Source organism: Aplidium turbinatum, chromosome 3 (genome assembly GCF_918807975.1).
Source record: "Aplidium turbinatum chromosome 3, kaAplTurb1.1, whole genome shotgun sequence".
Taxonomy (NCBI): domain Eukaryota; kingdom Metazoa; phylum Chordata; class Ascidiacea; order Aplousobranchia; family Polyclinidae; genus Aplidium; species Aplidium turbinatum.
The window spans coordinates 2,407,315-2,433,169 of record NC_137474.1 but is presented as its reverse complement, the minus strand read 5'-3'; the positions used below and the strand labels follow the sequence as shown (position 1 = coordinate 2,433,169).

General features: G+C 38.4%; 1 protein-coding gene across 2 annotated transcripts; it reads left to right on the top strand.

Moving 5' to 3' along the window:
- The first annotated feature begins 603 nt into the window (after positions 1 to 603).
- LOC145767448 (uncharacterized) lies at positions 604 to 25,855 on the top strand. Of its 2 annotated transcripts, XM_082579268.1 has the most exons (10): positions 604 to 686; positions 1,073 to 1,175; positions 2,379 to 2,520; positions 3,969 to 4,063; positions 6,612 to 6,776; positions 13,957 to 14,098; positions 14,933 to 15,027; positions 16,644 to 16,808; positions 24,500 to 24,641; positions 25,337 to 25,855. In XM_082579268.1, exons 1-10 carry the CDS (start codon positions 651 to 653, stop codon positions 25,518 to 25,520), a joined length of 1,269 nt encoding a protein of 422 aa, XP_082435394.1. In that variant the 5' UTR covers positions 604 to 650; the 3' UTR covers positions 25,521 to 25,855. The 2 variants fall into 2 exon arrangements, with proteins under 2 accessions (XP_082435394.1, XP_082435393.1); XM_082579267.1 differs by lacking the exon at positions 604 to 686 and having other exon boundaries at positions 950 to 1,175.

The following is a 25,855-nucleotide window of genomic DNA, read 5'->3' as shown; positions in this document are numbered from 1 at the left end:
GAGATTTGCAGCATGCTGTAGTACAAAGAGTTGTCGTGATGATAAACGTTGTATAATTGGTACATTGAGAGTGGATACGCGATTGTGTAATACGTGCTGGTTCGGATCAGCACAGGCTTTATTCACTAATGAAAATACCAGCGCTGCTATGCGTACATGAGCGGGTAGGATGCTTGCCAGTATTGGTAGGTGGTGTTGTGGTGTTAGTCATAATCATTCAGTAGCAATGCGCATTGTCTCACTTAAACAAGTTTCCAACTTTTGGTATGTTTGCTGCGACACCATGCCGGAGCTGCATATTCCTCTGCACTGTAGGCGAGTGCCAGGCCACTTATACGAAGGAAGATGGTTTTACCCCCTAAGTAGTTCCTGCTATAGGCACATCAAAAGACCATTGCATGCAGATATTTATGCACACAGGCCTTATATGTGCTGCTTGTACGTACTGTAAGTTGTCTATCCAACTTCATCCCAAGACAAGTTGGTTGGCTCTTAAACGGCAACTTGCAACCATTAACTTTGACTTGAAGTTTTTCAAACGTTTTCGATAGACCTAAAAAAGCCACAAACACAAAGATGTACTTATTGGTGCTGTGCTTAGACTTGAAACCAAATTGGGTGTCACTAGTCACAAATAAAGGCGAAATAAAATGCAGAATTATATGCTTAAAAAGCTTGAAAAGGGTGTGGATAAAGATATAGGCCTGGAATTTCCTATATCACCAATATTAACATTGGCGCTTTTTACCACAAGGCCAACTTAAATACTAATCTAAAGTCTCATGGTAGGGTAATTGGACAGCGTATGTGAAATGATTAGTTCATGTTTTCAGTGTACATCATCAAGTTCACGTCATTTAAACCAAAATCCCTTTGAAAGGCATATACACAACGAGAAGAACATGATTTCCTAACACGAGACTCTGAATTACTTTTATTTTTAGCTGGCTTTTGCAACTTTGTTAAGATGAAGTGTATTACGCAAATACTTGTTTTGTGTTTTTGTTTGGGTTCAATTCGTTCCCAAACTTTAACATGTTTTGAGGACGTAGATTTCGAGTCTGGATCACAGGTAGTTTATTCAAATAGGTATCAAGAGAGTCGGTGTCTCACCGACACACAGTCCTGTTTGCGAGTGGAATCTGTAATCATCACTGAACCATCGCAATTACGTTGTAAGAATTATTTTAGTTTATTATTTGCATGCGGGTTTGGTCCATGAACTGAATTAAGTAAAAACTAACCAAAGACATATATCCAATTTACTCAATGTCTAGATTTTAAATTACTTTGATTTGTTTTTCCACATGCATCTGGATGCAGTATCTCTTCAGCTGCCAATCACTTGCATCCTCCATTCATAGGCGTAGCCAGGGGGGGGCGAACGGGGCCATGGCCCCCCCAAAATTTTCAAAGTTTGGATTCCGAAGTTGAACCCTTTGTTGAAAATATAATATAATTTGTATAAATTTATATTGTTTTCCAAGACATCTGGCTATTAACACCCCCCAGGACTTGTTTTAGACACACAGAAAGACACCAATAAATTTTGCAAATCGTAAATCGCGCAAATCTGTGGAAGCAATTTCAGAATCGCTTACTCTGTAGGGTTTTTGTGTAGCTGAGTTTTTTGTGTTCTCTAATTTTAGCCGCAGTTTTTGCCCGTTTGTGTGTAGATAAGAGCTACCTTTAATAAGTTAATAGCTGTTTATCTGCTAATAAGTTTCATACAAATATTACCCTGAAAGTGTTTCCAGAAAGCGTTATAATCCATTATTTAAGTGTAATTTTGCAAAAATTTTCCGAGGGAGCATGCCCCCGGACCCCCCTAGAATACGCGTGCCTTCGGCACGCTCTAACCCCCACCAGCTTTATTGCTTCCCTTGCTTAACCCACCAGGATGCGCCACTGCACATCAGGTGGCGATGTCTTAAATCAAACATTTTGTCGTTCTCTTCAATTCATCAAATATTTGGCCCCCCCCAAAAAAAATTTCTGGCTACGCCACTGCCTCCATTGTTATTGTACAATGACAGACATTGTCAAATGCATTTTGTACGATTAGTTGGAGAAGCTCAGTTAGATCTTAAACAAATAATCTTTATATTTAAATTGGATCTATCAAGTCATTAATTATTCAAGTGATCTTGGCCTATTGACAATTGAGAGCGCTTTATTAAGTGATTATTTAAACTCTAAGATAACATTTTCGAAGCTTCAAATGTTTTTAATTTTGAAATCACTTTATAGCTAAAACTTTTCATTTCTACACCAAACATAACCTTATAAGTAAAAAAACATAAAACATACATAACCAAACATAACCTTATAAAAAATGCCCATGACAAAATATCTTATCTTTTAACATTTTTGTACAGCGGTAATTACACTGGGGATTTGTGCGGATGATACGACATGCATGACTGATTGTGAAACATTAGTTCCAAGGATAATTGAACAAACTCTCGGAGGTGGAAGGGTGGGTGGAATCTCTTTAACCCAGGCGCGCTATAGAATTTCGTAAGTTGAAACAATGTTTCAATAAAAATAAAATACTTTTACCTCGCCATGTTGAAACTTATCAATCGAGTTAACATAAGATTACTTGAACTGTGTGAATTTACTGTGAAAATGCCAGTGAAAATAATCGTTTGATAACAAGTTCTGTTTTGTTATTTTGAGTCAGACTAGCCTTATATTTCCAAAACATACAGTCCTTCGAACAAAACGTGACCAGAAAAAATTCTGCTTACCGAGCAAGCACAGAAGATGTCTACGACTCAATACTAGGGTGTGGAGTCGGGCGAAAAATATTCGACTTCAACTCCTTATTGGTTTATAACTAGCCGACTCCAACTTCAGTGTTGCCAGATTTGGGAGTGTCATGGTTCTTTCCACCTATTACACGTACAGTATTCATCTATTACATCGTACTACACTTGATGTTAAAGATGATACCTAGCTTTTATTACCGAGCACGACTGCGTTATTAATTAAACTGAGGGGTAATCCTGTTGCGTTTTTTAACTCTGATTCTTGCTACTGTATTCATTTCACTTCGTCACTATGTTTTTGTGTTGTGCCATTTGTTACTGAACAAGTTGTGTTTACATGTTTCAGCCCACTTGATAAAGTCAGTCGTGCTGACTGACGAAACGTCGGTAATAAAACCTAGGTATCATCCTTAACATCAGGAGGTAACCTAGTGGCCTATAGTCACCAGAAGAACGCAAGCCACTTTAATTAATTAATTATCAAATGCCAGGTGAAAAGTTTCAGTTAGTCTTTACAAGAGCATAATTAACTTAACAGCAATTCTCCTATGAAAACCTTTTAGTGTTGCATGTAAAGAAGATATTGTGAAAGAATGTTTCGCAGTAGATTATTCCATAATTAAAAGTTCCTTTAAGACAGTAATCGACAATAACCTCTCGTAAGAATTAGGCTACATAATCAAAACAGCACACTTGTTCGAAAACATATAAAGCAGTCTGCCGTCTGGGCTATATCTATTGATTGTGAGTGAGAGAGTTGCCAGATTTTATTTAGTTTTTTGTCCCTTTTCATTTTTTTTTTTTTATTTGTGTTTACTTAAATTGTAATCAAAATTGAAACTGCGATTTCCACAAAAACTAACAAGAACAAACACTTTTATGTTTGAGTGATGTTTTAGAGTTGAACACTCAGAACAAGAAACAAATATTTAAAAAAAATAAGATTGCAAACATAAACTTTGTTGTACATCGTTTCGTAACTAGCCGGAGTCGGCCTTTTTCGACGTCTCCCACTTCGACCACGCCAAAATCGTTCCAACTCCCAACTCCAATGCCTTGCTCAAAACGTAAATAACCATTGACGCAATAGAGTTGAATGTCTTTTCGTTTAATATGGAATACGATTATAAAATTCACAAAAAGTTACCACACAGAACAATAGGATAAGCTAACTGACGTGTCTTTTGATTTCAGAACATGTAAAAGAGCTTGTTGCACCACAGACAATTGCAATAATGATCAATCAGTGCAAACTATTCTTCTATCCCAACAAGAAAACATCACTGGAGGTGCAGAAAGTTCATTTAAAATGATGAAATTTGTAGCAATTTTTTGTTATCTTTCTGGCTCGGGCAGGACGGAAACCTCCCGCGGAGCGAAAGGGCAAAAGTCCGCTCAATCGAGATTTGTTGTTGTTTGAAAATACTGTTCAATTGTTTTAAAACAAAGAAGGAGAATACATTTCTTTGAACGTATTTGCTGGATTCATAAGAATATTTGTTTATTTGTATTACATGAAAGTGAACCACATTGAACACAAACTAAAAGTCAGAGCTTCACAACCTCTTTCAACCCTTTACCCAAAGGTGGCGATCAGGCTTATTGTGCTCAATATTCGTCTTAAACAAACATCCTTGTTTTTGTATAGCTTTATTCATTAATTTTTTGTAAGTTTAAATGCAATCACTGCAATATTATTTTTTATATACCTTGACATATGAGATTGCACGAGTGAGATAATGATGTAATCTTAGGCTCATGTGTAGTAATTGCACCATTGCACATGCGATAACTACTGAAGACAAAATATTATTTTTTATCGACAGTAACATATGATTGCATGAGTGAGATAATGACTAGATTTGACATAATTGACTAAAATGATTTACTTCTCTTTCATTAATCACAGTTCACTTCAACCCTTGCTGTTGTTTTAAACTTGTGTTTTAAACAATAACACCCAATTGAACTAAACCAATGCAAATATGACATCATAATAACAAAAGTTGAAAATGAGTGATTAGGTTAACGCATTTAGGTCATTGCTTCTCAGCCTTTATTTGTGGCGACCCAAAAATTAAGGTTAAATTGATAGCAAAGATTTGGCGTTCCTATTGCCAAAACTACGTTTCGCACAACGTTTTGTAAGCATGAAAAAATGAGCCACACTCATATATAACACGATTAAACATAACAACAAAATGTCGAATTTAATTAATATGAGCCTTGACTTTGTATTGTTTCAACAACTTGTCAAAATGTGGAGCTATCTTACTCAGTGCCTATCTCATGTCATCTTCAGGCTGAAGGCAATTTTTCTCCATTGTTTTGATGTGATTGAGCGCAGAAAAGCCGCTCACAGGCAAGCAGGTAGTAACAAATGGCAGGAGAGCTTTTACTGCGTGCGTGCCAACAACAGTCTTTTCATTCTTGATTATTGTCCAAAATTGACCAAGGGTTTGTTTGTTAAAACAGTTCATCAATATACTGTTGCACTGAATCTCAACAAACTCCTCTTGGAACCCAAAAATGCTTTTGGTAGTTTTCGGGCAGGGTATCAACATCAATAGCAAATGGATTGCGCGCCCATTCCAAATTTTTTGCATTTTTAGAGATAATCAAATCCTCGTCTCAATGAACCCAAACGCCTCTCTATGACAAGTTGTACATCGTCAAAGCCTAACCGTGTATCTACCAATAGCCTAACTGATTCAAAACAGTAAATGCTGCTGTTTTCTGGGACGCGATCTTCCTCTTCCACAACTTCAGCTTTTCCGTAAAAGCAATCAGTTTTTCAGATACATCGACCAACATTATGTTTGGTCCTTGCAAAGATGTATCCAAGATGTTCAGCTGCAAAAATATATCAGAAAGATACAACTCAAACAAAAACCACTTTTGATCAGCAAATTTTTCTGCCAAGCTATGCTTCTTGTCTTTCAAAAATTCATTCACCTCTTTACGCAGAGTTATAAAACTCTCCAGTAGTTTGCCACGAGATAATGATTTCATATCAGAAAAGTTCAACAGATGTCTGTATTCTGCATTAACATCTTCGCATAATTTTTCAAACAGTCATGTGTTCAGCGATTTGGCCTTTGTGGAGTTGACGATGAGAATTACATTTTGCATGACAGTTCCCAATTCGGTTGAAAGCCTGCAAGATGCTAAGTTTTATCTATGGATGAAACAGTGACTGACGAGTAGGCTAGATTAGGATTAATTTCTTTCACACGAGCAGTAAAACCTTTGCGGGATCCGAGCATAGCTGGAGCTCCATCACTGCAAATACTGGAGCATTTTATCCACCCTAACTCTCTTCATTCTTCATATCTTCGCCTCGACCTCGTGTTGTTGTTTCCAAAGTTTTGCAGAATAAAATTTCTTCTTCCAAATTAGTCTAGTGTGTGCTGTTGTGTACTACTTCACCGCAAAATGCGTTTGGTAAAATCGTCGGGTGAAAGATGCGGCGTAGTTTGAACAGTGGAAATTACGAAAAACTAAAGTAGTGGTAGGCAGTTTTAACTTTGCTCAAGACTCAAGAGACATTATCTTTTATCACCACATCTTAAAGCGACCCATCAAAATGAAACGGCTACCCAGTTTTGGGTCACGATCACGACCCAGGGGTTGAAAAACACTGATTTAGGTAATGGCTTTAAAAATATTTTCATTGTCCAATATCTAAATATCTAGAAAGCTAGAGCCAATTCGAAAAAGCTAAGCGTATTTTCGGAATCAGTTGCCTTGAAATACTATAAAACGACTCACTTTTGTGCCAAAATTATTTTGTAGGCCTGTGAATCCAATTACATTTTGGGCTGACTTTGTCCACAGAGTCGGTGTTACCTTTCACCTGTTTGACGGGCGTAGCCTTTGAGTCTGGATCACAGGTACTTTATTCAAGTAGATTTGAAGAGAATCAGTGTCCCACCATCGATCGGCCACAGTTCTGTTTGCGAGTGGAATCTGTAATCATGACTGAACCAGAGGAATTACGTGGTAAGAATGATTTTAGTTTATTATTTGCTGGCCGGTTTGGTCTCTAAAGTAAATTAAGTAAAAATAAACCAAAAAGCTATTACCAACCTTTTCAACGTTTCGATGTAAAATGACTTTGATTTGTTATTGCACAATGCACATGCATCTGTATTTATGCAGCATTCCTTCATATACTGTTATTCAAATAAAACTGCATTTCAGGGCATTAGCTCAATAAAAGATAAAGAATAATAATAAAATATTTATAATTACTACCTAACTGTTATTTCTTTAGTACCTACAAGGTAATAATATTAAAAATAACAAGTAATCAAATACTTAATAATAATATAATAATATAGTTGGAAAAAATAGTTAATCAAAGTAATAGAATCTAGTTATAAAGAAATGTAAATATAAAGGTTGCATTGAAAACTTGTAACGTATGATGGAGCTTACTAATGCAGTTTTACAGCTTGTGATTTTTGAAAGTTTCTATTTTGTGAAGACATTTTTGCAAGGATGGCAATAAGTGCAAATTAAGTTTACGATTTTTAAGTTTACTTCACTTTTACGTAAGTTTTATGCTTTGAATACCCAGTGTCAGAGGTTTTTTAACTTATTTTTACATTTGGAGCACTTTTATCAAACAACAACCTCATTTTATGTATTGAATTGTTATCAATAGCTATGCAATCATCCATCAACATCTAAAAGTTTCTTAATATGATCATTATTTTTCGAATTGTTTAACTACCAAACGTAAGCCTAGATACGACAACAAATGTCAATCTTCATCATGTGTTACACGGCCGTAGCCCAGAGCATCACGCAAGCTCTTCTTCTATCGTTGAACTCGGCCAAATCCTGTGCAGAGCACCTTTCTTTTAGGTCAGAGCATTCGAGTAGATGTTGCATCGTTTGCTCCTGTCCGCATTTGCAACTTGTGCTCCCCATGGAATACCCCCAGTGTCTCATCAAAGTTTTATACCTGCCACTACCAGTTCTTAATCGGTTGAGACATCGCTAATACTTCTGTCGCGGTAATCCCCTCCATGGAACCCAAATAATAATGTGTTTTGTGCATCACTGGGGAGACAAGCTCGTAGTAGCACGTGATTGGTCCTCTCTTCCACAGTTCTGGAATGTGACGTTAGATTTAGTGAGAGCGCAGTGTTTGTTTTTTCGTTATGAGAGATGCGCTCCTCTCTTGTAAGAAGCCATTTTTATTTCTGAAACTTGAAAAAGAAAGTTAGTTCGTTTTGGACGTCTGCTTAACGGTCGCTTATTACAGTCAAGCACTGGATATATGTTTAAATGCATAATCGATCTATTTCGGATCTTGTATCAAAGTAATGATTATATATTGGAGATACAACCCTCAACCTTTGGATGTACAGTAACGTGGAATAAACTACTGGACGCAGTGAACAGTGAACACGGTAATAAGTAGGCTACACAGTTATTGTTATACAGTTACACGGTCGCGTCGCCGAAGCGACTTCCATCACAGTTGCTTCGTAGACCGTGTGGCGCTTAGCAAAGGGCTAAGCTGGTGACCCCAACCCATCCATAAGCGGAAAGGCGACAATGGTGACCCCGACGTGATTGGATTTGGAACGTTGCAACAATTTTTTATGTAACTTAACTTGGCCTAATTCAACCAACATGGAGTTTATTGTTATTGTAGTGTCACTTTTGGCTATTGTGACGTCATTTTTAACTACCTTACTGTATTTCGTAGTGCGTAGCATTAATACTAAGGCAAATAATAACGCCACAGAGGCTTTTCACACTGCTGCACAAAATATTATGAACTTGTCGGCAAACGTACCAGTATCAAAAAAACTTAAATTACCTGTGTTTACTCATAGCAATGTGCAATTATGGTTATCATTGTGTGAATCTGCGTTCATGCAGCACCCTCACATGAGCTCACGTGATAAGTTCGATTGCATCGTACAAAAATTTGATCCTAAGCAATTAGCTGATATGACAGAAATTTTGGATAATTGTGTACATTGTGATTTACCGTATGAAAATTTTAAAACTTTGATCACTGCCGAGAATATGAAGTCTTCTACGGAGAGACTTCACGAGTTCTTACATGGTAACAAAGATCGAGGCCTTAAGCCGACCGAGCTCTTAAAGCGTTTACGTCAGTTAGTTGCTATAAACGGTCGTGTTCCTGAGAATTTTTTTCCTCTCCTTCGCATAGTTTTTCTTGACCGTCTTCCTCCTGGAGTGCGACAACTTTTAACCATCTGTAAGGGTGACGATCTTCAAACGCTCGCCGAACGAGCAGATGACATCATTGCTGCGGGAGAGCCATCTAATTCTGCTCCCACGCAAGATACCAATAAACAGCCAGAAATTAACTTCCACTTGGAGAACCGCATTTCTTCACTCGCGGACCGCCTGGAGGAGCTCCAAACCTCCATTACTGCTTCTTCTGACTCTCGTTCATGTACAACCTCGATGTCTACACTGAGCTCGCCTGCGAATTTTAGGCGCTCGGAGCCGAGTACCCCTACTCCGAAAATTACGGACTCCACCGACTTCAAACCCAAACCGAGGTCCAATGACTCAAGGCGTGTTTTATGCTATTACCACCTCACATATGGTAATAAGGCACATCGCTGTGAAAAACCTTGCTCTTGGGTCCCAAGAGGCAAGCCAAAAAACGAATAACGCCGAGGGATGGACGAGTGGGCAGCCTCGGCTCCGCAGGACCTACGACACATTCCGCTCTTTTCATGATTCTTGACACTCTTACTGACATTAACTTTTGTGTTGATACAGGATCGACCTTTTCGTTGTTGCCGCGTTGTTATACCGACGTTTCCGAACCGCAATCCAGTCTACGCGCAGCTAATCACACTGCGGTTAACATTTTTGGCAAAAGACCATTGACTTTGTCGCTTGGTTTTGACCGCACATTTGAGTGGACGTTCCGCGTTGCAGACGTAGATTTTCCCATTCTTGGACTGGATTTCTTACGCCATTTTTGTTTAACACCTGACGTTGTTAACGGCCGTCTCCTACAGACGACCCCAGCCGATCCCTGTGTATCGAGTACTGACTTTGCTCCTGATACGGATTTGTCTACTTCACCTACTGATGCTTCTGAAGTTCAACTCTATTCTGATGCCTGTTCACCTTCTGCGAGCACGGCACAGATTCCTGCTGAACTAGCTTTCCTAGAGGAAGAGTTTCCTTCTGTTTTTGAGCTGGAGAACTTCAACCGTCCAGTTCGCCACACAACGGAACACTATATTCCTACCAATGGTCCACCTGTGTGCCAACGGGCACGACGACTATCTCCAGAAAAGCTGGAGGGTCTCCGCAAGGAACTGCAGACGCTCCTTGACTTGGACATTATAGAACCGGCGAACTCTCCATACGGTACACCAGTACACCTTGTACCCAAGCCAAATGGGCGGTACAGAATCACGGGTGATTTTCGCTTGCTCAACAAACAAACCAAGAAAGACTCCTACCGCATACCCTATCTTCACGACTTTGTAGACCACCTCTCTGGATCTACTATCTTCTCCAGCCTGGATCTCGTGAAGAGCTACCACCAGATACCCATAGCAAAACAGGATCGTCACAAGACGACCCTTGTGACTCCAATGGGGAGTTACAACTTCAAACGTACAGCTATGGGTCTCTCGGGTGCCGCACAGACGTTTCAGCGCTTCATGGATGAAGTGCTGCGGGGTCTTCCCTATGTCTATTGTTACATTGACGACGTCCTCGTCCATTCTCGAGACTTAGAGGAGCACAAACGCCACCTATCTCAGGTGTTCAAACGTCTTGACCACTACGGTCTCATCCTCAACAAGGAAAAATGTTCCTTTGCGGTACCCGAACTGAAGTTCCTAGGACACCAGCTCGACTCGAGCGGCATACGGCCGCTTCCTGGCAAAGTCTCAGCTATCCTGAACTTTCCTCTACCCACCACCGTAAGACAATTACGATGTTTCCTGGGTATGCTCAACTTCTACCGCATGTTCATACCACACTGTGCGGAAATCCTTCAACCTCTGTACACTTCCTTACCGCCTGGTAAGTCGTCAAAGAAACCTCTGATCTGGACTGACATCATGAAGCATGCTTTTGAGACTGCGAAACAGAGCCTCGCGAAAGTCACGTTACTCTCTCACCCCGTTCATGGTGCTCCCATCCAACTAGTCACAGACGCGTCAGATACTGCCGCTGGCGCTGTTGTTCAACAACTCATCGATGGCGAAGCCAAGCCGCTCATGTTTTTTTCTCGTTTCTTTAATACAGCTCAACAGAAGTATAGTGTCTTTGACAGGGAGCTTACAGCCATGTACCTCGCCGTCCGACATTTCTCCTACTTCCTTGAGTCACGTGATTTCACAATCTTTACAGATCACCGTCCGCTAGCTGCAGCTTTCAGCGCAACGATGGCGAAAGCCACAGCACGACAGTTACGTTACTTGGCCTACGTCAGTGAGTTCTCCACTGATGTTCGCTACTTAAAGGGTAGTGAAAACTTGGTCGCAGACTGTCTCAGTCGCGCTGCAGTCAATGCCATTTATGAAGATGGTATCAACTTCGACTTTTGTGACCTGGCCATTGCTCAACACGATGACACCTCCTTAGCTGACTTTCGTATGAGTCCTACCTCTCTTACGTTGGAAAAACGACTCCTACCTGAACACGGCATCTCCATCGAGGGGGATACCTCAACTGGACGCTTTAGAGTCCTGTTGCCGACGACGTATCGCCAAACAGTTTTTGACAAACTGCACAACCTCAACCACGGAGGAATCAAATCAACACAACGCCTCATTGCTCAACGCTACGTTTGGCCTGACATGAAGGCTGACATTAAAGCTTGGGTTAAGACATGTGTCTCTTGTCAACGCGCCGAAATTCAACGGCACGTCTCGGCGCCTCTAACTCATTTTCCTACTCCTGACAAACGTTTTGCGAATGTCCATGTTGATATCGTTGGAGAACTACCTGAGTCCAGCGGATATTCGTATCTCCTCACCGTTATTGACCGCCACACGCGTTGGGTCGAAGCCCTACCGTTGACCAGCATTACTGCACGTGCATGTGCTGATGCCTTTCTCTGGGGTTGGGTATCACGCTTTGGCGCCCCTGTCACCATGGTCACTGACCGTGGTCGACAATTCACCTCTCTCCTGTGGAAAGAGCTATGCCAATACCTTGGGTGTGATCATCGTACAACTACTGCTTACCACCCTGCTTGCAACGGATTAGTTGAAAGGGTGCATCGCACACTCAAAACTGCCATCAGAGCTCAATCCAACCCAAACAACTGGTTCTCCCACCTCGGATTGGCACTCCTGGGCACTCGTGCAGTGATAAAGGAAGATCTTGGTTTTTCTTCTGCTGAAGCCACACTTGGCACCACCCTTCGTTTACCAGGTGATTTTTTTGCAGACCCCGTTGTAGGTCCTGTCAATTCCCACTACGTGCGTCAGTTACGTGATTTTGTCAACAATTTTCCTTACATACGCCCGCGTCATGGCAAACGCTCTGTTTATATGGACGCTGACCTTGACACATGCTCACACGTTTTTATACGACATGATGCAGTGAAGGGACCGTTACGTCCACCTTACGACGGGCCTTACCGTGTAATCGATCGTTGTGAGAAGTACTTTACCGTTGACATCGCTGGTCGCACTGATACAGTTACCATTGACAGATTAAAACCTGCTTATATGGACACTTCCCCTGATGAGGATTTTTCAAGTCATGCCGAAACGGCAGTGACGTTTCGGCATGACTTGTTCTACGATACGATACGTTCTTAACTTCTTCGACTTCTTCTATGCAGTACGTTCGTTCCCAGGATGATCCTAGGGTTTCCGATGAGCTCCCAGTCTCATCGACCGCTTCACACTACGTGACACGTACCGGCAGAGAAGTCAGGTTACCTACTCGTTTCCGGAAGTGATGAACCCTTGCCTTTACTGTACCTTTCTGCTGTACACAGTTCCTTTTTTTTTTACCTTACCTTGAGTCTAGGGATTCTGTGTTCGTGTCCCTTCGTTTCTCTGGTGAGTCTTGAACATCTTTGAGTATGAGTGTGATTCAAAATTTTTGACTTACTTTAGACACCTTCCTTATGAAGGACTCTTACTGCCTTGTATACACTTTGTAGATATTCACCTCCAACACTGCTGTAGACTGGGTGACACAACTTTGAAAGATCAGAAGAAATCTAAGGACTGATTGGACAATTACGGACATTATGTCATCGCGAGCAGGGATACTCTGCATGTCGATCGCTCACGCGATACTGCGGCCGTTCCGCGGGATTTTTATCACATCCGGATTGCTACTCGGAATGACCGTCATGCTAGAAGAACAACGATCATTCTTCTCCGCCTGCTTCATGCCGTAACAACGACCATCAGCCGATTCACCCAGAACTACCAATATTTTTGTCATTTGGTTTTGTATTCTTGTCATGTGTTCGCATAACTTCGTACCCACTTAGAGGGGGAGCTATGTCGCAGTACTCCCCTCCATGGAACCCAAATAATAATGTGTTTTGTGCATCACTGGGGAGACAAGCTCGTAGTAGCACGTGATTGGTCCTCTCTTCCACAGTTCTGGAATGTGACGTTAGATTTAGTGAGAGCGCAGTGTTTGTTTTTTCGTTATGAGAGATGCGCTCCTCTCTTGTAAGAAGCCATTTTTATTTCTGAAACTTGAAAAAGAAAGTTAGTTCGTTTTGGACGTCTGCTTAACGGTCGCTTATTACAGTCAAGCACTGGATATATGTTTAAATGCATAATCGATCTATTTCGGATCTTGTATCAAAGTAATGATTATATATTGGAGATACAACCCTCAACCTTTGGATGTACAGTAACGTGGAATAAACTACTGGACGCAGTGAACAGTGAACACGGTAATAAGTAGGCTACACAGTTATTGTTATACAGTTACACGGTCGCGTCGCCGAAGCGACTTCCATCACAGTTGCTTCGTAGACCGTGTGGCGCTTAGCAAAGGGCTAAGCTGGTGACCCCAACCCATCCATAAGCGGAAAGGCGACACTTCCAAGGTTCACGCTTTCCGGGAGGAAGGCCCTCCATGGGTGTGAGCTCCATAATGGCCAATGTCGGTCCGGCCAATGAAATGCCAATGACAAAATATCTTATCATGTTACATTTTTGTACAGCAAAAATTACACTGGGGATGTGTGCAGATGAATCGACATGCATGACTGATTGCCAAACATTAGTTACAATGATAATTCAACAAACTCAAGGAGGTGGACAGGTACCTGGGGTCACGTTAGCCCTGGTACGCTATAGAGTCATGTAAGTCTCTCTAAAAGCCGCAAACACGTTTTATAATAATGAGTGTATTGTGTTGAAACAATATCTCAATAAAAATAAAATGCTTTTACCTCATTCTGCTGAAATTCGTCAATCGAATTAACATAAGATTACTTGAACTATGTGAATTTACTGTGAAACAGTGCTTGTAACTAATACCAGTAAAACAACTTTTTTGATAATTGCTGTTCGTTTTCTGCTTTGTGGTTGTTTTTCTTTTAGTCTGGTAGCCTTATATTTTTAAAACTTACAGTTTTTTAAAGCAAAACGTGACTAGAAAAATTCTGCTTATCATCCATGCAAAACTCAAAAATATACAGCTCTGGCTTCATTGGTTTATAACTGGCCGGCTCCAACTCCGGCTTCAGTAATGCCAGATTTGGGAGGGTTGCCAGATTTTGTTTTGTTTTTGCCTTTTTATACTTTTTAAAATTTAATTTCACTAAAAAATTTTGATCAAACTTGAAACGGCGACTTTCTCAAAACTGTCAAGAACAAACTCTTCTATTTTCGGGTAAGCTTTTCAAGATCTATACGCAGCGAACAAGAAACTATTATTTTGAAAAAAGATTGCAAACATAAACTTTATTGTTCATCGTTGAGTATCAAGCCGGACTCGGCCTTTTTGACGTCTCCAATTCTGGACACGCCCCAAACCCCGACTCCGAGTTCAAAGCCCTGCTCAAAACGTAGATAGCCATTGGCACGATGGTGAAGAATGCCTTTTAGTTTATTAAAGAATACGATTATGAAGTTCACTAAGAGTTACCACACAGAACAATAGGATAAACTAACTGACGTGTCTTTTGATTTCAGAACATGTGAAAGAGCTTGTTGCACCACCGACAATTGCAATAATGATCAATCAGTGCAAACTATTCTTCAAACCCCACAAGAAACCACCACTGGAGGTGCAGAAAGTTCATTTAAAATGAAAGAATTTGCAACATTTTTTTTCGTTGTCTTATCATTGTTGTATAGCAATATGGTTTAATTTCTTTTAAAACAAACGAAAAGAAAATGCATTTCTTTGAACGTATCTGCAGGGTTCATAAGAATATTTGTTTATTTGTAAGTTATTACATGAAAGTGAACCACATTGAATATGAAATAAAAGCAAGAGTTTCTCAGACTCGTTCCATCCTTTACCCAAAGGTGGCGATCAGGCTTATTGTGCTCAATATTCGTCTTAAACAAACATGCTTGTTTTTGTATAGCTTTTCCTTTATTCATTAATTTTCAGTAAGTTGAAGAAAAATTACTGCGAATCAAAACATTATTTTTATCTACATTAAAACATGAGATTGCATGGTTGAAGTAATGATGCAATCTTAGGCTCTGAAATACCCAGTGCAATGTACGCATTCAACCTGTTCTGCTCTACTTTTAAAAACAAAAAAGTCGTTGTAATAACATTATGGATAGGAAGCCAAAAGCTACTGTGCATGGTGAGGCTCAAACAGACTTGCCATAATGGCGTTGTTTTAATACGTTTGACAGGCTATTTTGGGCTTGGCATTTTGAAAAATGTACAACTTGCGTTTAGCCTATATATTTGTTGATATCAAGTATTGGATCTGCTAAGTAGGCTACTAACTACCTCATGCATTGTTTTGCTTAACCATTTAGACAAATACACAAAGAAAGCTATCTATAAGCAAACGCAACTCTTTATTGTTGTAGACTACTGAGCGACACCCATTAAGGTACAAAAGCCTGTTACATAATTACAGAATACAAAGTTATGTTCTTCAGTAAAGTAACTGCTTAGTATTTTATCCTTGTTTTGTTACACAAGAACGTAATCTTCGCCTCGGCGTCAAGAATGCCATGTTGATCGTGAATAGGAGCTAATGCTTCACAATGCAGCAATCACGCCTAAGAACACAGAATCTTAACAGACAGCATTCAAGACAGCAGTTTTAATCCAAACAAAAAACCGCGTAAAACAACGACTCACTGACTATAGGGACTTCAACACCATTTGTCATAACACGTCACTATGAGACTATGTTCTGAAAGCTAGTGCAATTCGCTTGCTAGCAAAAGCTTAAAACAAGATTTCTTTTGTCAAGTATCTATTTCAGTAAACTTACCTTTTCAATACAAAGCTGAATTTTATAAACGTATGATTTTCAAGTTACTTTTCTCGTGATGTATTGATTCGCAACCATTTTCATTGAACATATTCATTCATGTGTCTCTCTCTCTATAACTATTCATTTCAACTCTTGCTTGCGTTTTAAAATTGTTACAATAGCACCCGATTGAACTAAACAAACGCAGTTATGACATCATAATAAAAAACAGGTCTGAAAATGAGTAATTGGATAATTAAAAACAATGAGGCAATATTTCAAAAATATTTTCATTTTCAAATATCTAGAAAGCTTGAAACAATTCGAAAAAGCTAACCGAATTTTTTTCAGTGGCCTGGAAATGCTCTAAAATGACTCTCACTTTTTGTGCAAAAATTATTTTGTTGACCTGTGAATCCAACTACATTTTGGGCTGATTTTGTCTACAGAGTCGATGTTACCTTTCACCTGTTTAACGGGCGTGGCCTTCAAGTCTGGATCAGAGGTCATTTATTCAAGTGGATATGAAGAGAATCAGTGTCCCACCAGCAATCAGCCACGGTTCTGTTTGCGAGTGGATTCTTCTATTGTCAATGAACCAATGCAATTAAGTGGTAAGAATTATTTTAGTTCATTATTTGCTAGCGGGTTTGGTCCATGAAGTGAATTAAAGTGCCCCTGACAGGTTGGATCCAAGTATAGTAACTTTTTAAAGCATTTCCTAGCGCAGAATTACACTTAGCGAAGTTTTTAATCTTAACCTCGTAGCTCGACTGGTTAGGGCGTAATTTAATCAAACGACTGCTCCGCAGCGCCACCACAGGCGAAACTCCATATTTCACTGCTCTGGGACGACTTTGGTGGTATTACGTCATCCTAAGTGGACGTCGTTAGCAACGGATGAAACAAACGCTTCCTAGATGTAATTGGTGGATCACAGTTTGGTCGGAGTTGGTACAAGCGGTTGCTTTTTTCGAAGATTTATTGTTTTTTGCAGTTTAATAAAACTGTACTGGATACGTTCCTACAAAACCTAAAATATACTTGAAGTGAAAAATGAAGAAATCGTACGAATCATCATTCATATTTAATTCATCATCACTATTCAAAAATAAATAAAAGTTCTCTCTCTCTCTCATAATGTGCCTTCAGTTGGCCATTGAAATCCTGTGTAACGGCCATCTGGATCTGGAAAATTGTTTCGGATTCGCCAAACAATGCATGACGGCATCACAATCCGATTGTTGCTTCCGAGAGCATCACCTTGTAGTATAGCCTACACTCCAACACATGCCTGTAGGCATTTTTACTTTAGTGGTATTAACAAAATCATCTTCAGTGAAGTGAACATATACGACTAGTTTTGTATGGCCCATCCCACTTTCGAACACTTGAAGAAAACTTTGATCATTTTCTTCTCAGTAGCCTATCTTGTTTTGTGAGAAAAGAAAGCACACAGTCTTTGTCACTGACAATGTCACATAAACAGCAATTTGTAGGCATTGCCTCAACTATAAATTAAAGGTGCTGTTTGTGAGATACTGTTGTTACACTGCAAATGGCTATAGCCAGATTAAGACAAATAAAAAAATATGAAAATGGTAGCCCTATGAAACTGCAATTTCAATTGAATTGAGATGCTGTTTGATAAAAGTAAACTCAACCTATTTGATCGAATCCTGATAGTAATAATAAGTTCACTTTTTCATTTCGGTGATTCTTAATTTGCACTTGCTTTAGACCAACAGAGCCCCACACATTCACGTTTTGCAGTAGCCGTACCAAACTTTACCAAGTCATCACAAAGAAAGAATGTATCCTTCCCGCTTACTGTGACGTCACAGCGGTGTTGCCGTTTTTATTTTCGCAATTGAATGAGTGCCGGATTCGCAGATGTCAACGAAAGTTTGCAAGCGTGTAACTTAGTAGCCTGTTGATATTTTTTACGATTTGCTGGTCAGGGAAGTTTGTTAGTGTCATCTTTTTGGTATGTTAGGTAAATTTAGCGAATTTATTTTCCTGTCAGAGGCACTTTAAGTGAAAATTAGCCAAAGACATATTCCCAACCTACTCCATGTTTCGATATAAAATAACTTTGATTTATTATTCTACATGCATCTGTATATGCTACATCCTATTGATATATGTTATTCAAATAAAACTGGTTTTCAGGGCATTAGCTCATTAAAGAATAAAGAATAATAATATAATAATTATAAATACTACCCGATTGTAATTTATTTTAGCACAATGTAATCAAAGTAATAGCATCTAGTTATAAAGATAAGTAAATATAAAGGCTGCATTGAAAACTTGTAACGTATTATGAAGCTAATTAATGCAGTTTTAAAATTTGTGAAGACATTTTTGCAAGGATGACAATAAGTGTCAATTAACCATACCTGTTACTGGCGTAGACCCTATGGTCTCGCCCTCTGCTAATTCAGCAATTTCACATAGAAGCAGTGACGCTAGAAACCTGAGATTTCTTGACTTTTACTTTTTTTTCTTGCCCCCACTTTTAATCCCGATTATGTTGGTATCAGATAATTGTGAAGTTCACAATAAACCTTTTGTCACAGCCAGTTATGAAATGCAAGAAATTTGCTGATATTAAATAGCTTGATTGACAGTTTACTATTAGCGAGCGGTTTCATTTTGTGTTTGTCATTCAAAACGCGACGGCGCTAAAATTCCATTCTGTACCCAGGCAGAAAAATCCGTCATTTTTGCATTGATTCAACGTCGATTTTGCTGTCTCGGTACTGAGTCGGTCTCTCTGACGCGGTATGAGTCATGCTTTGCTGGCAGATAATAATTAGGAAGGTAATTTGTTATTTGCGCAAATTGCTTTGTAGTGCAAAAAGTGCAAGGAATATTGTTTGCACAGAAACGGAAAAACAAATTGATAAAATTCTGTGTTCAATGCAAGAAGACTTTCAAAATAAAATGTGAACTGAGAAATTTGACCAAAAAATGGCGAAAATAGGTCAAAAACCGAGTCTTTATTACCTTTTCCACCTAAAATACACAATCACGAATATATTTTGCAAAATAAATTGATTGAAGTGATAGATAAGGCTTTTGACCAACGGCATACTTTTTCTGTTGTTATTTGATATAAGCCGATGGAGTCTTTAGCAATAAGAGAGACGTAGACCTGATGGTCTCGGCCAGTAACTCTTGCAGCTTTTTAAGTTTTCTTTACTTTTACGTAAGTTTTATGATTAGAATACCCACTGGCGTGGGTTTTTTAATTTATTTTTTCGTTTAGAGCACTTTTATCAAACATAAGCCTCATTTTATGTGTTGAATTGTTATCAATAGCTATGCATTCATCCATTTCTCAATATGTTTATTTATTTTCTCGAATTGTTTAACCACCCAACATAAGCCTATAGGTACGACAGGGATACCTTAACTACAACGGGATGCGCAACTACGCCCCTAGTGTTCATTTTTGACGCCAACTGACGGTACACTTATACATGGCAGTGATGGCACATTTGCACAGTACTCAGCACTGGTCAGCAGTCAGTGAGCACAGGAAATCAGTAAACTACGGTTATCGGTGATTAACCTGATCTGTGGGCTACTGTATAGTTTAGTTTAATTGTAAAGCCAATTCACAAGACATTGCAGTCTGTGAATAAAAAATATATTTTAATGTTACAATTGGTTTATAAGGGTGTTCACTGTGTGGTTAGTGCTAAAATCAGTATTATTCAAGAAGGAGTAGATTACCTGACCCTAACTGACCTTTTTATGCATAAAGCCTAACTCTTTCCAAAAGTTACTGATAAGTGGCACATGAAAACAGATGTGTAGTGGTGTCAGGCCTAACTGTCCAATTTTGCAAAGAGACAATTGAGGTTAATCTGGCATTAAAAAATGACTGCCTAGTACTATATTTTAATCATATGTAATACTGTAGGCTATATACTATACTCTAACCAAATATAAAGCTTTGCGAAAGGGTGCAACCTATTTCGTACCCCGATTTCAGGGGACGAAATCGGAGTATGAATTGTTAAGGGGACGAAATAGGTTGCATCCTTTGCAAAACACATTTATTTCATATGCTGCAGAATAGAAACTATTAATGCTATTTATTAACCAAAACATACAATTTTGCTTACCCTATTGTACCTTAACTGAACTGTAACTCCCTAAAACAGTAATTCTTTTTATTTGTACCTTTTTTACTTGTACAATATTACAGTTCAAGGTGAAATTCTGCTCCAGCATTATAAGATTTTTTATGCAATAACAATATGGGATATACTATCGTTGTGCTCCAGGGTGCAAAGTTGGTAGGCTAATCGTACGTTTAAAAGAACTGGGAAAAAGTTTCAATATTTCGATTTCCAGCCTGATACTGAAATGTTTAAGGCTTGGATTAGAGCAATATCCAGGGAAAATATAACTGTGACACCATACACAAGAATTTGTGGTAAGCATTTCTATGGAGATGATTTTGAAACAACATTAACCGATAGCCACTTAGATCGCCAACAACGCAGAAAGTATGTGAAACTTAATCAGCCATGGTTGAAGCCATCAGCAGTGCCTCGCATTTTTGCTGACCTGTCTCACTATCTGACAAAATCTCTAGTTAAGCACTCAACTTCTGCAGCAACTGCCACAGAAAGACTGAAAAAAGACAAAGCTAAACTTCAGGATCAAAACGAAGAATTTCTGTTGCAAGACTTTTGTTGTGATTTGGGTTATTTAAAAGATAAACTCAATGAAGTGGTTATTTTATCTGGATATATCAAATTGTTAAAAGAATCTTCTTTGGAATTCCACTTTATAACATATAACAATGGCAGCCACATTTCTCCTAAGTTAATGGCATCTTTGGTGGTAGGGGAAAGTTTAGATGTGCATGCATTTGTATGTTCTATTTCTGTGCCACAGCCCACAAGAAACATTTCAGCATCTGATGAGCTCTGATTCATTAAGCAAAGTATCAGAGCTTTGCAATATTCTGGCATTCTGCAAAAACTTTCTAGAATCACCAAGCGGTAACAATAGTAAGACTTTTGTCAAGTCGGCTGTTGCAGCGCTTGAGCAATGCAAGGCAAACCTGAAAGAAAACGAAAGCCAAGATGAAGGTTTACCCCTAATTCAATTTGTGTCCGAGCAACTTCAGTTGTTGTACATCAATAAAAATAGCCGACGGTATTCACCCAGGTCCAGGTTGCTAACCATGTCGTTTCTGTGACAGCTTACTAGCAACTCACTATACAAAAAACTTAGTGAGTTCTTTATACTGCCATCAGTGAGAATACTCCAGCAAGTTTCAAGTGATTGTAATCTAGAGACTAAATCTATAGATTTGCAATACCTAAAGCAACGAACTGTCGACTTATCTGAAGGAGAAAAAATGGTAACCTTGCTTATTGATGAGGTATGCACTGCACAGAGGGTTGAATATTGCAATGGCGCTTTCATTGGATTAACAGAGGAAGGCCAATGAGCGAAAACTGTGTTGACATTTATGGTGCAATCAGTATAAAAAAAAATATAAAGATGTTGTGTGCCTGGTGCCAATTGAAAAGATAAGTAGGCTACACACTACACAGTTGCTTCGAACCTTCTTTAACAAAGTGATGCAATCTCTAGATGAAATTTTCTTTGTTGTTGCTATATCTGTTGACAATCATGTGTGCAATAGGTAAGCTTATAGTATGCTTAATGACAACTATCTATAGAAAATTTAATAGTATTACAGGGTGTTTCAAAGTTTTAACACCATTAACCTTTAAAATGTATTTAAATCAAGGTTGTGAAAAGTCCTATGTTTATGGGTTTTTTACAACAATGATTTCAATACATTTCAAAGGTAAATGGTGTCAAATTTTTTTCAACACCCTGTCACATATTATATTTTAATCCTATTTCAATATTGTTTTTCACAACCCGTCCATAAAACAGAATTTTTAAAAATGTGAAAATAGAAGAAATGCTGTTCAGAATTGTCGTTCCACCTTGATTATCATTTTATAATAACATGCTAAAACATTAGGCTATTGTTTACACATTCATTCAAAGTCCAACTGGTTTTATGATATCTGAAAGTTTTTGCAAAAAAATTGGACTGCAAATGGTTAAAATGTAATAGTTTTTATACAAACAATTGCTGTAGGCCTACTAAAATTCCAATATGGAGAAAAGTTACAAATTAATTGCAAAGTGTTTTTTGCCATTTTTTTTTTTTGGCTTGTACACTTTTGAAGAGCATAAACCTCTGAAAATAGCATTTGCACTGAAGAAGGCATCACTTAATCCAGGGGTTCCCAACCGGGGGTACTCGTACTCCTTGGGGGTACGAGATTAAACATCAGGGGGTACGAAGATCCTTGGGCCTTCAGCTTTTCAAACAGATTTCACAGTACAGTTATGTTTTGGAATTGTAAATAATATTATGGCATTACGGTCTTTGCTTTGAAAAAAACAATTATCTACAAATAATTGTTGTTATTTAGTTGGCTAAGTAGCCTCATTGTCTCATAACAATGTGTTTTTTACTTGTTGCTGCTCAAAATGAAAATGGAAACCTTGCTAATTTTCCTTGTCTTGATCAAATTGCTATTACAGTAACTCTTTGCTGCAAAATGTCAAAAATGAAATTATTTGCCATTTAAAGATGCTGGTTGATTCTTTCGATGGTTACTTTTTTACTGGTGAAATGAATTATTTCCAGCATTGGATTGTAAATTAATTTCTCTTTGATTTAAAAAAATGTCGGATGAGGATAATTTGCAGGAGAACATCATCGATATAAATAGCTGCCAAAAATTGAAAAGTTAGAAGATTTTTGGTGTGTTGCTATAAATCCTTCCCAAGTCTTGCTATGGAAGCCATGACAGTGTTAATTCTCTACAACTTATTACTGTGAAAGTGGCTTTTCGACCATGATGTATATGAAGAATAAGTACAGAAATCGTCTGCAACTGCAAGATGATCTACGTGTTGCCTTGAGTAAAATCGAACCATCGCTTGAGCGAATTTTGTCATTAAAGCAGCAACAAATATCTCACTAAGAAGTGACAAACGAAATAAATGACATTTAATTTATTTTGGTAATTTTTGCATGTTTGTGTGAAATATCGGTTTAACGTTTAATTGAGCTATAAAAACAATTTAATTTAGCAATATATACCTGAAAAACTCAATCAGAATTTTTTTGAGGGTACGAAGAATGCTCTGACCTGACAAAGGGGTACAAACAGCAAAAAAGGTTGGGAACCCCTGACTTAATCCATATGTGTTCTGCAGGCCACTCAAATTTCGAACTCATTCGCTGTTTCATTGTTTTGCTAAAAATGAGTTGAAACGTTTTAATGCACCTGGACGTGAGGAACCAGAGAAAACGGCCAGGAAAGTACGAAAACTTACCAGTGGCAGTGTGGTACAAAAGCTGCATCATGACTTAAATTAAGTACAAATTTAGGAAAGCCACGGACCCTTTAGCCCCCCTGCTATGTCTATGGTTATTTTACCGGTTCTAGTTGTAATGTATTGGAACCGCACCGTTGCACTCTTAATTTTGTGTGGGAATTCGCCCTTGCCAGTGTCTCGCATTTTGCTTTACGCGCTTTTCATGACGTCATAATTGGTCGCCTTTAAATAGGCTTCCTTGACAGTGTTGCGCCATTCTTCTTACATTCTGACACGTATTACGTTATTACAACTATAAGTTCAATCGACTTAGTGTCGGAGTCATGTTGTAGTTGTCGAAGTCTGTGTAACATTACAAAGCTCCTACTTATTCCTTGTTGTTTGCAATTAATTTTGACAAAGTAATTGAAAAGATAGAAGTCGTTTACATTTGCACAACGTTGGAAATAGTAGCAGTGAAGATGCAAGTCGTTTACATTTGCATAACGTTAAAAAAAACTAATTTATTTGGTCGATATGCGTTGTATTTAATGTGCGTGCTGGCGTTATTTTATCGTAGAACTTTACATATTTCTTGATTTTGCAATTGTTTTTTTAACAACGTAACTGAAGATGCAAGTCGTTTACACATGCAAAACGTTGGAAATAAAAACAGAGAAGATGTCAGTCACTTGTATATTGCAAAACGTTTATCATCATTGTGCTTATATGGTAACTGCAGGCTTTGTAAAGCTTTGAAAATAGCTTAGAAAAGCAATGGCTTTTATCGCGACAACGTTGTACCTTCAGTTGGCGCCTCGCATTTGTAGTTTCGCATCCCTGAATAGTTTAGGTATCCCTGAGGTACGACAAGAAATGCCTATCACAAAACATCTTATCATTTGACATTTTTGTGCAGCAAACATTACACTGGGGATTTGTGCGGATAATAGGACATGCATGACTGATTGCGAAGCATTAATTCCAATGATAATTCAACAAACTCAAGGAGGTGGACAGGTACCTGGGGTCACTTTAGCCCAGGCGCGCTATAGAATTATGTAAGTCTCTGTCAAAGTCGCAAACACGTTTCATAACAATGAGTGTATTGTGTTGAAACAATGTTTCAATAAAAATAAAATACTTTCACCTCGTCATGTTAAATTGATCAATCAAAGATTAACAAAGATTATTTGAACTGTGTGAATTTAATGTGAAACAACTCTTGTAACCAATACCAGTAAAACAACTTGTTTGATAATTGCTGTTCGTTTTCTGTTATTGTTTTTTTTTGATCATAGTAGCCTTATATTTTCAAAACTTACAGTTCTTGCAAAATGTGACTATAGAAAAAATTCCGCTTATCAACCATGCAAAAACTATAATATACGACTCTGGCTTCATTGGTTTACAACTAGCCGACTCCGGTTTCAGTGTTGTTAAATTTTGTTCAGTTTTTGTTTTGTTTTTTTTCGAGATCAATTTGGCGAACAAGAAACAATTATTTTAAAAAAAGATTGCAAACATAAATTTTATTGCTCGTTGTTTAGTATCAAGCCGGAGTCGGCCTTTTTTGGCTTCTCTGATTCCTGACCTCCCAATCCACAACTCCAAAGCCCTGCTCAAAACGTAAATGAGCATTGACACAATGAAGAAGAATGCCATTCTGTTACAATTGGAATTTGATTATGAAATTCACTAAGAGTTAACACACAGAACAATAAGATAAGCTAACTGACGTGTTTTTTGATTTCAGAGCATGTGAAAAAGCTTGTTGCACCACTAACAATTGCAATGGTGATCAATCAGTAGAAACTACTCTTCAAACTCAAAAAGCCACTTCTGGAGGCAAAGAAAGTTCATTTAAAATGAAAGAATTTGTAGCAGTTTATTTCGTTATCTTGTCATTTTTTTCGGCAATGTTGTTTAATTTCTTTTAAAACAAACAAAGAAAGACAATACATTGCTTTAAACCAAGACGGACTATATAGAGGCCATGACAACGTACAATGGGATTGTTAAAACTGGGGGCAGATAGTGACGTCATAGTGCCATTGTCTTCAATTGAACCGACATTGAACCGTACGTTAGGCTATATTTATAACACTGAAACGAAAGCTGTGGCACTGTCTGGCAGCTTTAAAAAACTAATATGTTGTTACAGAACGGTAACCTACTGAAAGTTGAAATAAATCACCAAGTACGCTACTCGTAAACAATTTATATATTTTTTAATCTCGTATCAAACGGGTTCACCACAAACTTGTAAAAGGAA